At 36.7% G+C, this 11969-nt stretch overlaps 1 protein-coding gene across 1 annotated transcript; it reads right to left on the bottom strand.

Moving 5' to 3' along the window:
- Positions 1–77: 77 nt before the first annotated feature.
- Positions 78–2910, bottom strand: hddc2 (HD domain containing 2). The gene is made up of 6 exons (XM_019099212.2): positions 2780–2910; positions 2581–2702; positions 1577–1679; positions 1426–1494; positions 1204–1342; positions 78–412 (listed from the first exon to the last, which is right to left on the bottom strand). The coding sequence occupies exons 1-6, from the start codon at positions 2801–2803 to the stop codon at positions 276–278; spliced, it is 594 nt and encodes a 197-aa protein (XP_018954757.1). The 5' UTR covers positions 2804–2910; the 3' UTR covers positions 78–275.
- Between the last annotated feature and the right edge of the window lie 9059 nt (positions 2911–11969).

Genomic DNA, 11969 nt, shown 5'->3' with positions numbered 1-11969 from the left:
CATCTATTACTGGAATGCAGTAAAACAATCAAAATCAAAATAACAGAAAATCTACTTCTGAAAGTATTTCCATTTAGTTTGAATAAAAATATATATTTTTTTATTTTATCAAAACTCCTGCAAATCATTCAAACAAACAGGACACATCAAACAACCACAAAACATGCTTCTGTGCAGTGAAATAAGATTATAATAAACACAGCTAATCTGGACAAAATTAACAGTCTTGTGTACAGATGTGTGGAGGTAGCTTCATTGCCGGACAGGAACTGAGATCATGGTGTCACTAGTGTGTGAGAGTTTGTGTCAGTGGTTTTCTCTGTATCATTATCTCCTCTGGCAGCGATGTGTCTAGCTCTCTCCTCATTCAGACTCTTCACCAGACCCAACACCTCCGGATGATGAAACCTGCCTATGATCAGAGGAGAAAATACATCCTATAACAGGCAAAATATAAAGCTATTTCATTGAATCAGTAATTGTAAGAATGTAAGAAACTGTAAGTTATTGCAAAATCGCATTTTATGCAAATAATCAAAGAAATAGTTCACCCCAAAAACAAATCCATCATTAACCCAACACTTCTGGCAAAAATCCATAGTAATGCTTCCTCCAGTGAAAAAGTCCATCCCCTGTTGTCCTCTTACTTTAAAATCCACTGACAGGTTTTGTTAAGAACTGTTTTGGACTCTTTTTGCTCGTAAACAGTCCTTGATCTGTGCATATTTCGCTCCTGATTCAGACGAGATGACTTTTTCACTGGAGAAAGCAATACTATGGATAGATTGGACTGGAATTGTGTGGATTATTGTGATGTTTTTATCAGCTGTTTGGACTCTCATTCTGACGGCACCCATTCACTGCATGGGATCTATTGGTGAACAAGTGATGTAATGTTACATTTCTCCAAATCTGTTCTGATGAAGAATCCAACTCATTTACCTTGTGGATGGCCTGGGGGTAAATTTTCTGCAAATGCTGATGTTCGGGTGAACTATTCCTTTAAGTAGGTGTAGAGTAAGTTGAGACACTCAAATTATTTAATTCACAATTCTTTATGGGAGTGAACGGCTACTGTTGAGCACTTCTGATACAATTTACTTTGCCATAGTAACAATGATTTTTCTAATGGGTGTATCTCTTCTTAGAATTGCTTATGTAATCCGATCCTGAGCTTGTTAGATATGTGTACGTTTGTCAGACCTTCAGTGGAGGTGAAGAACTCCTGCAGTCTTCCAGGTTTCCCCTCTAACTCCTCATACTCATGAGCTTGTATTATCATCTCCAGCTGATCCAACTCCTTCACCAGTTTGGCTTCTGGACTAGACTGAGTCTCATACTCCTATGAGAGATGTATTCCGGTCATTCCGAACCAAAAAAACGAACACAAAACTTGGTCCAGTTGTTTCGTTTTGATCAACTCACCTCCCACAAGCTGTAAATCTCTTTCTGTAAGCCATCATCTAACAGGCCTGTGATGTGCACCATTGCTTCCTAAAGAGAAAAATTCTCAATGTTTACTGTGTACACAAACTAAATATTTCATTTGTAAAAAATTAGCTTAAAACCATCATACCCTTTCCCTTCTGTGTTTCTCTGCTTTGCTAACATTGTCTGCTGGAGCAATATCTCCCACAATACACTCAGCCAAGTCATGAACTAAAGCCAGCTTCATGCATCTGTGAAGAGAAGAGTCGATCAGTTATGTGAATGCATCTCAAGGAACTGCTCCAGTTTGGAGACACGCTTATTTTAAAAATAAATGTTTATTTATTAATTTATAAACTTATATTATTGTAAATATATTTACATATTTTGTACAATTTATATTGTTCTAGAAAGCTGCATTCAAGAATTTTAGTATAAACCCAAATGGGTTTTTAATAAAACTGACAAGTAGTTAATGAATGACTAGACTACGACTTGATGACTTGTGGTGTAGATTAATTAATCTGAACGAAATGAACAAGAACGAATTGATGTACATTAATCGAAAGAGCATGTATGGAACTAAATGAACTACACACGTGTGAATGAATTCGTACAAGTGTGAATGAATCCTAATGAACCGAACAAACGTGAATGAATCTAAATGAACCGAACAAATATGAATTAGTCAAAATGAGCTGCACAAATGTGAATAACTGAGCCGCATAAATGAGAATGAATGATTATAAATGAACTGCACAAATGTAAATCAATCTTAATAAACTGCTCAAGTATAATGGCTTAAATTGAGTATTCTCTAAGCCCCGCCTTTAAATCGCAATTGACCAATCCTACCTTAGCAACTGTTGCTCGCTTACAATGATGATCTGTGCACGTGTGTTGTATAAACGTATACGCAATTTTATGGAAACCATCGGGAAGACGTTACAACACTGTTGCTGTGTTACTTATATTATCTCAAGAACCAGAAGAGGATATAAGTGGTATTTTTCTTCTTTTCCCTAATGTTATGTGAATGTTGAGAAGCGAATTATGTGCATTAAACAGGCAACTGAAAGGAAATCTACGTTCGCTCCAAGGTAAACACACATATATGCAAAAATTCTTTATTTTAAGACGCCTCATACAAACCTTTCTTTATTGACAGTGATGTCCTGTATGGTTAAGGCCATCATAGACATCCTGTACATATGATCAGACACACTCTCAGGCTGTTTGATATTTCTGTACACCCATCCTGTTCGTGGTACGCGCTGTAACACAAGAAAGCGTTAATATAACATAGGTTGACCTGCAAAGCATTAATATTATTAATACGACTTTCACTCACTTTTAGCTGTCCAACTAGTTTCATGAATTGTAACGTTGTCCATTCCCTAACAGCGACCCGGATGTAAACCACAGCGCACAGGAGAGTAAAATTGCCGGTTATTGTAATGACATGCAACCGCCACTAGACGGTGAAAGAATACAAGCGAGTCGATTGAGTCTTACTACGCAAGTCAGGCAAAATCTGTAAGTACTTCAAAGACATATAAATAATTTTAGTTTAATTATATCTAAGTTTATAAATAATTCAAGTAAGAAAGCATTTCTACATTTAAATAGAAAGCAGTACCACAATACTATTTTCATTATGATTGCTTTTTTGATTATTTATTAATAAAATAAAATAATTTTAATACATTAAATTTACTGGTTCTTGCAAAGAATACCAAAACAAAATGATAATTTTTATATATATATAAATAAAATAAAATAATTTTAATACATTAAATTTACTGGTTCTTGCAAAGAATACCAAAACGTGCCTTTTTTTTATATAATTTTTTTTGTATTTTTTTTTTTATATATATACATGTACCATGGCATTTACATATTTAACACGTAAATACCATGAATACTCAATCACTACCATGGTATATTTTAATGTACCACTATTACCATTTGATACCATTTTTATGGAATAAGCACCATTTTTATTTTAAAATTTTATTTTTAGCATGTTTTTCCATCTCACCTTTAGCTACTCAAGTCAAGCGTCTATAGAGACTATAAATGTAGTGTAACTGACAAAAATACAACATTTGAAATAATAGATTTAAATCATGTAATTCTCTCATTTAAATCCTCTTGTGACTCTTAGTAAATGTTGTTAATAATAATAATAATAATAATAATCATTCTTCCCTCAGTTGTTTTGGCCTTGACATACACTTTGTCTACAATGTTTCCTTAAAGTAAGTGAGTGGGATTGAGAAATGCCCACTTCACCATGTGCACATTCCTCAGAGACTACCAAACAAAACTGATTCAAAGTTAATACAGGAAATGTAAACTTTAAATGATGAGCTTTGTAGTTCTGTATACAATATGATTTAAGATTTAACCACAATAATTTTCAGTTTCATTATATAGTGATAAAATGCAAATGAGGGTCCTCAGACAGTGTTGTATGCGAGGCAGCTGACTCATTATTTACAGGATATGAGTCTCTTCCTCATGCAGATCTTTTTTTGGGGCGTGTGTTTGTAGTGACAGATATAGCTTTTATTCTGGTCATCTTCTCCTACCTAAGTCATCGCTTTTTCTCATGACACCGTTTCCTGGAGGTACTCTCTATTTGTAGAGGGTGTAGACAATACATCCTGCTCATGGGTGTTCTGGTTATCACTTCTTGAACATCCACCAGGAAGGATGTACTTACTGTGGATATTTTGCACATTGTGGGATACCTGCTATCAGCTTTAATGAAACATGATTTTAAATGATTTAATTAGCTCATACAGTTGAAAACATTAGATGCATTTAGTAGGTTTTCTGCTTTACATGAACGTTAATGTAAAAATACAGTTTCAGTGTTCGGAAATGCGTATTTTGTCACAGTAAATGACATGAAAAGTGATTTTTTTTTATTTTTTTTTTACTAAATTTAGATTATTTATTCAATAAATATAATTATAAATTCTCAAACATACACTGCTTTGCAAAATATTATTTTAATATCATTACAATTTAAAATAAGTGTTTTCTATGTCAATATATTTAAAATTTAAATTTATTCCTGAGATGCAAAGCTGAATTTTTATTATTAAACAGTTGTGCTGCTTAATATGTTTGTGGAAACCATTATACATTTTTTAGGATTCTTACAAAGTTCCATTTTGTATTTAACATATAAATCTTTTGTTACATTATAAAAGTCTTTAATGTCACTTTTGATTAATGTAATGCAATGTAATCTTGCAAAATGGAAGTATTTCTTTTTTAAAAAAATAAAAACGTTTTTGTGTGTGATTCCTTCTGGAAGTTTGATGTGATTTGCATTATTGTAATTTTTTGAACTGTGATTGTGTTTTAGATCAGTTTGAAAATAAATTCAAGATAGGACACGTTTCTAAATGCGGCTTCACGGATGTAATTTGATACATCTCATCCCTTTGAGGCAAGAAACTCCAGTGTTGTTTACAACTTCACCTGACGTAGAGATCTTCATTTCAACTTGTGAATGGTTCTAATTGACCCCTGGGCCAGGAGGGAACGCTTCTATTCACACGTAGATGTGACGAGTGTCAGAAAAAGATGCTTCCGTTGTCAAAACAATGATTGCTGAACTCCTCTCTTTATTTACAGGAAACGCAGTGTTCCTTCCTCTCTTCTTCTGGCAGCAGAAAATAGACCCACAGCTGACTGCAGAAAGACACTGGGCTGCTGGCCGCTCATCTTCCTAATTGTCTCTTCCTCTATATTTAACTGTTCGGTTGTAAGACATTTCAAGCGTTCCGCCGACCTTTGATCTCCGTTGACCAGAGAAGGTCTAATATTAGAAACAGAAGCTAAAAATGCTCTGGGAACTCTTTTGGGGGATTTTGCAGCTCTCTGGAAGTTGTGTGAACTGCCTCGGATGAGGACAGTGGGACACGACAGTTTCTCGTGAGAATGCGGTGCTGTCCCGTCTGTGGCGCATGGGGATGTTTGCAGAGGGCACGTGGGGTCTTCAGAGCATCACTCGCAGGGGTGTGTCGGGGACGACGGCAGGTCTGCTCTCGGCACCCCACTGATACTTTAACAGGCCGTCCTTGCTCAGTGCTGTGTTGTCTGTGTTTGTGATTAGATTCTGACACACTTTGTTTACACAGTAACAAACCTCCTCAACCCTGAACATATACTGATTGATAGTCAAGTGAGAGTGACATGCCAAAACTTTAAAATTCGGAAATGTGTAAGAATTGGCCACTGAACTCTTCGACATGCACTAGAATATTTCAATTTTAATCAGAATTTGGCCATATACCAATAAGGAATAGTTCACCCAAAAATGAAAATTTGCTGAAAATGTACTCACCCTCAGGCCATCCAAGATGTAGATGAGTTTGTTTCTTCATTGGAACAGATTTGGAGAAATTTAGCATTACATCACTTGCTCACCAGTGGATCCTCCGTAGTGAATGGGTGCCGTCAGATAGAAAGAATTATATCACAATAATCCACAAGTAATCCACACCACTCCAGTCCATCAATGTCTTGTGAAGCAAAAAACTGTTTGTAATAAATCCATCAAGACATTTTTAACTTTAAATGCTTCTGATTAAAATATGAGTCCTCTATACATACATCATATCGTTACATTTCTCCAAATATGTTGATATGAAGAACAAACTTCATCTACATATTGGATGGCCTGCTGAGGGTGTTTTCAGCAAATTTCATTTTTGGGTGAACTATTCCTAAGCCAATATTCTGATTTCTAAAAATCCAAATAAGATGTGTTGACATTCCTGTATTAATCGTTCTTTGTCATGTAAACACCTTATTTGGAAATGTGACTGTAATGGGATATTATTTTAAATTTGAAAGTAATTCTTTATGCAGGCAGGTGTAAAAATTAATAGAAGGCACTAATTTTGTGTAGCAATTTCTTTTTTAAAAACATCAAAATATAGACAAATATTTTTTATCAATGACATATATGAGAAGTAACAATTTAAATAAATAACTTCGCAAAACTGCTAAAGATGCAGTGTAATTATGACAAAATATTCAAAATATGCAGATTACCTTGCAGTACCATTCGAAAGTTGGGGGTCAGTATTATATTTTATTATACATATTTTTAAAGAAATTAATTAATTGTTCTGCAATTAAATTGACCAGAAGTGATAGTAAAGACTTTTACATTGTTAAAAAAAAATCTATTGCAGATAGATGCTGTTCTTCTGAGCTTTTTGTTAATATACAGTGTTTCCACAAAGCAGCACAACTTTTAACAAAAAAAAATCTTGAGCATCATGTGACATGAAATAGGAAACATTTATTTTAAATTATAAGAATACTTCAAAATATTGCTTTTTTTATTGTATTTTTTTATCAATTAATCATTTATATGACAGTATATCCTAAAATAAGTACAAGCTTTACATTGATTAATTCGGCAAATGCATATACGACTTACAAAGTATATATTTATATAAATAAAACAAGCATCCTTCTTTTGCTTAGATTGCCATGGCAATGGATAATGGATCTGGAATCCCCCCGGCTGCCTATGCTGGGTGTCAGGGGGGCCTTTTCACCACAGTCACGCATTGTGTGAGTGGACAGTGCTGGGGCAATGGTGGCTAACAAACAGCACTGGCAGTGATGGCTTGTGGGTGCTTTGTGTGGCGGGGCAGGCGGACAGAGAAGGGCCTTGTCCCGGAGGGCCGTGTGAATGAGGAGAGGTTAGAGTGGGGGCAGGTGTAACACGAGCCCCAGCAACGCCGCTGTTCAAAAGAACACTACCTTGAAGTGAGCAACCTCAGCCCGGCCATAAACTGAGTTCAGCGTTGGGGAGGGAATGGGGGGAGGCCACGCTGTTCCCTCTCAGGGAGCCCATTGGGGGCTCGCAGGCCTTTCTTCCTCAGAGGAAAGAGCCTGAAGAAAGGGACATTGTCATTCATGGCTCCTGAGCTTTGATTTAGAGCCTGTGAGAGGCTGCGGCGGTGACGCACAGTGAGAGGTCTGTGCCTCTGCACTGCTCACTTCTTGTTAAAGTAGAGGTGAAGCCTTTGGCGGCCATGGAATCGATTATTGATGCGCTTTAAATGCAGTAGCAGTTCATCCTCTTTGACGACAAACATGTTGAAATGCCATCATTTTGGCTCTAAAATTTAACCCCAGCAATGACATCTAAAAGAGCAACCATAAATTACAGTAAACTAAAAAATAGTAAAATAAAAAAGTTTTAATTCATTTTCATGTGGTTATTTTTAATAGTATTACCATTTGAGAACTTATTTCATTTTCTATCTATCATTTAAAGGGATAGTTCACCCAAAAAATTAAATTCATGAATCTTCGTTTGTCTTTATGTCTAACAGGTTTTCATTTTTGGGTGAAGTATGCCTTTAATACTGTGTAGATTTTAAAGTTCTGCAGATTAAAAAATTCTATAACCAAGAATCAAAGGTAACTTAAGCTTGAGTTAATTAGTGATTTATGTGGAAATCAAAAGTGTCCCCAGTGTTGTTATAGCAGTAATTATCAGCAGTCTTGGAACATCTATTAAGGTTAGAGGACATGAACATGTAGAATTGTCATAATTTTCAAAGAACACAAATGAGACTACAAATAATCTCATATCAGCTCCTGTTACCAGATTACTTACTGCAGGCCTAAAGATGTCCCTTCAGTTTCTCATTACATCTTTTGTAACACTTTGTCCTGTAATCTAGGGAGTAAAGCTCATTCAGTGGAGGCTCTCAAATGTAACAGTACCTCGGCACCCAAAGCTGACCCACTTCTCCCGTGTGAGAGCTAAAGGGCTGGGGGAGAGAAGCACAGTGCCGCCAGGAGCCCTGTCCTCCTCACCATCGCTCCCACGACTCACCAAGATCATCCCGTACCCAGTGCAACACCAGCACCATGCCGCCCCGCCGTGCCCCACGCTTTCTCACACAGAGTGCCACTGTCTGGACAGCGACTGCCCCTTCCATTGCATAACGCAACATCTATGAAGTCTCTTTTTTTCTCTTTCTATCCCTCTTTTCTCTCGGGGACAGCATCAGTTTTGTATTTTAATAGAACGAGTCTGGTTAGGAAATGTTTGAAGAGAAAAGGGAAGAGGGTGGTGGTTCGTTCTGGCTGGCGGTTTGGCTGTCACCAGAGCATGCACAAGGAGAAAAGCCTGGGAAAGAGTGTGGCAGGGTGGTTGAAATCTCAGGTCATGATGATTTAGCCAAAGAGCATGTGATGGGTAGGACCTATTGAACATACTTTTGAATCAGTCTTCTGAAGTGCTGGCCTGCTGTCACGTTTGAACGGTGGTACTTGTAAAAAAGGAGCATAGATCAGAGTCCAAACCCCCCGTGCTGGCTGCATGAAAGGGTATTCAAGAGGGTTTTAGGGGTCTGAGGGCCAACTTTTATCCCTAAGCTGGTCGACCGTTTAGAGCATTTTACTGTGGACAGAAATGAATGTGCTGGACTTTTATAAAGGTCCAAAAAGCACAGAGGTAATATTAGCATTTAGGGATCACTGATCAGGAATTATGGCAGTGGGAGTCACAACATGTCCACAATAAGAGGGATTACTGATCACAAGTCATGTGGTTGTTTTTGCAAAATGTAAAAACAGACGACCTCGGTTCATATCTGTCTAAGAGACCAGAAAGAAGCTTAAAGTTTCGTTACGGCCTCACGTTTACATGTATTTATTCAAATGGAACTTATAGTCAAAAAATGAACATTCACAAATTAAAGAATGAAAAAACTTATAGTCAAAAAATGAACATTCACAAATTAAAGAAATATATATATATATATATATATATATATATATATATATATATATATATATATATATATATCCTAACTGACTTAAATATAAGAAGAAAATGAAAACTTCTCTAAAACGTTTTAATTCTGTCATTATTTGCTCACCCGCACTTTTCAGTAACACAAATGGAGATGTTTAGCAGATTAGCAAAAACAATTCAAGCTGCTCTTTTACATGCGTGTATGTGGACAGATCCTTCACAAGGTGTTTTATTTTATTTTATATTATTTTATAGAAACAAGCGCCATAAAAATAAAACAAGATTATTTTATTCTATATTTGAATAGATCTGCTCAAAGTGATGAATAATGCACAATCAAGCAAGTGATTACAGCAAAACAGAAAAATAAAATATTTGCTTGAACTACATGGAAGCCTACGGTATATAGAAAGTCATATGGGTTTCCAAAAAAATTTAAAGCTCAATTATGACAGAATTTGTGTATATTTCTATTGGTATTCTTTCATTTCATTTTTTTAAAACCAACTTTAATTGTCAGAAAGGCCTTTTTTATATTGAGAAAGCATGTTAAAAAAAAACTTTATATAACTAACAGAGTTCAGGAAGTTCGTTTGTTAACTTCAGACCTATTAATCCATAGACAACTAAAAAACACTGCATCTTTTCCACACACATGCATTTTAGAGAATGTTTGTTCTACATCCTGATTGTATTGCATTCATTGGACCACCGCCAGAGGAGGTTAAAGCAATGGGAAACACCCCCAATCTATCTCTCCTTACCGATGTAGCTGAGAACCAGTGTCTGTCACGATACAAGCGACTGGGTGAGAAGGAAGGACATATTATATTTAGCCCCATGAACGTGAGGCACAAAAACAACAGAGCAGTCACTTGATAAACAAGGGGCCGAGAGCCTGAGAACGACGGTAGGGCCTACCAAGCAAAACAATTGTGGAGTGGACACAGAGAGGCCTATGAAAACAAACAGAGCTGATGAGAACGTCGCTGCCTGTGAGCGGCTCATTAGCGACCAGATGCAGCCTTTCCCCTGCGGCTCTGAGCACAGCACACCGGCAACCCCGCAGCACTGCTTACTCGCCCTCGCCGTTTCTGACAGCTATCCATTTTTCATGAAAGGGTGACACTTTTTTTTTCCCCCAGATAGACTTCTCCACCCTGATATGACAGCATTAAAGCATTGGTTTAAGTTATGAGATTCGTGTTTTTCACTAGGATCTTTAATAAGGATGTTTCTCTGGCTTTGGCCGCTCTCCGTTATTGGTCTTTTTTTTCATGTTTAGACCTTTATTTCTTAAGTAGCTTAAAGCTTTTTTGGTTTTCTTGAAAGCTTTTTTCCATGTTGTAATGTTTATTTGATTGCAGACCATGTATTTGGCAAGACGTTCAGTCAGATCTCTCAAACATCGAACCTTTTTTAATACAAAATGTCTTAAGCTGTCTTAGCTGTGAAAGATTTTAAATTTAAATGTAAAAGTGTAAAAGGCTTGATTTTCAACTTTAACAGTAACTCACTGCAGGTTGTTAATCAAATGTTAATTAGTGGAGGGTAGTATGAGCTAAAACATGAAAATAATTAAAAATCTCATTCCAAACCATCAGTCTTATAAACTAAGCACACAAACCCAAAAGATGTTACACAAAGGGTTTGCTTTACATTGCTTTAACCAGACACGCCTGTCACTAACTTCCCTTGGATTTCCTAAGGGCTTGTTGGGAAGAGGGGTGTGTGAGTGTGTTGTGTGTGTGTGTTTCGTGTGTATGTGGGAACAGTACTAAAGTGGGCAGTGGGTTCCAAGATCTTGATAGAGACGTGTAAGGGTGGAGAGGGCACTGTTTATCGGTGAGGGGATCACCCAGCACAACACTGGGAAGTGCTGTGAGCACACTGCAGCACAGACTCATTGTGCTGGCCCTTAAACACCAGCCTGCCTATTGCAAGAATGCATACTCATAAATCTGAACCCAGTGACTTTGCCTACAGGTGCAAATTTCATTTTACTGCCAATACTTTTTACTGAATATTAAGGGTTCTTCATTTAGACTGTGCACTGTAATTTAGAAACATGAACATTAATAAACTTTAAAGTTTTGTGTGCGTTGTACTTGTGGCATATTTAAATATACAAAAGCTGTTTTAGTGGGAACTTTTCATGTACACCAAAATCTTTATTATTTCCAGCATTTTCCCTATACATTTTCTAAATCTGATTTTTAGGATATTTTATCACAGATATAGAGCACAAAGCCCAATGTTTTCATTTAATGCACTGCAGACATCAGGGTTTATTACACTTTGCAGCAGTGGTGTTACATTTTTCTGACATTGGTGTTCAATATAGCAACTGTGCTTATGGTAAAGTTTCTTAAACTGTTCAAAATTATGAAAATATGCATTTCAAGTGCTCTCATCCAGAACCAGTAGTATTTATCACTTCCAGAAATGTGGACATTCTTCAATAAGATATCAATTATAGCATCTAATTCCATCAAACAATATCCACAGTCTATAATCTCCTGAAACCAGACAGGGTCTATCACGAAAGCTTATTGGCCGGGGAAGACCCTCCTTAACCCCCATTTCCCTGGCCAAGACATAGTGCCTCCATGTAACTCATTCACACTGGACATGAGAGGGTTTCAAAGAATAGAAGTCAAGAACAAAGTTGAATGGAAGGAAGTCAATCCAGATAGTGAGATTCCCAGATGGTCAAATCAGCCAA

The sequence above is a fragment of the Cyprinus carpio genome, chromosome A20, assembly GCF_018340385.1.
Source record: "Cyprinus carpio isolate SPL01 chromosome A20, ASM1834038v1, whole genome shotgun sequence".
Classification (NCBI taxonomy): Eukaryota; Metazoa; Chordata; class Actinopteri; order Cypriniformes; family Cyprinidae; genus Cyprinus; species Cyprinus carpio.
The sequence above is the reverse complement of the archived record's forward strand: the minus strand, read 5'-3'. Positions and strand labels throughout refer to the sequence as shown.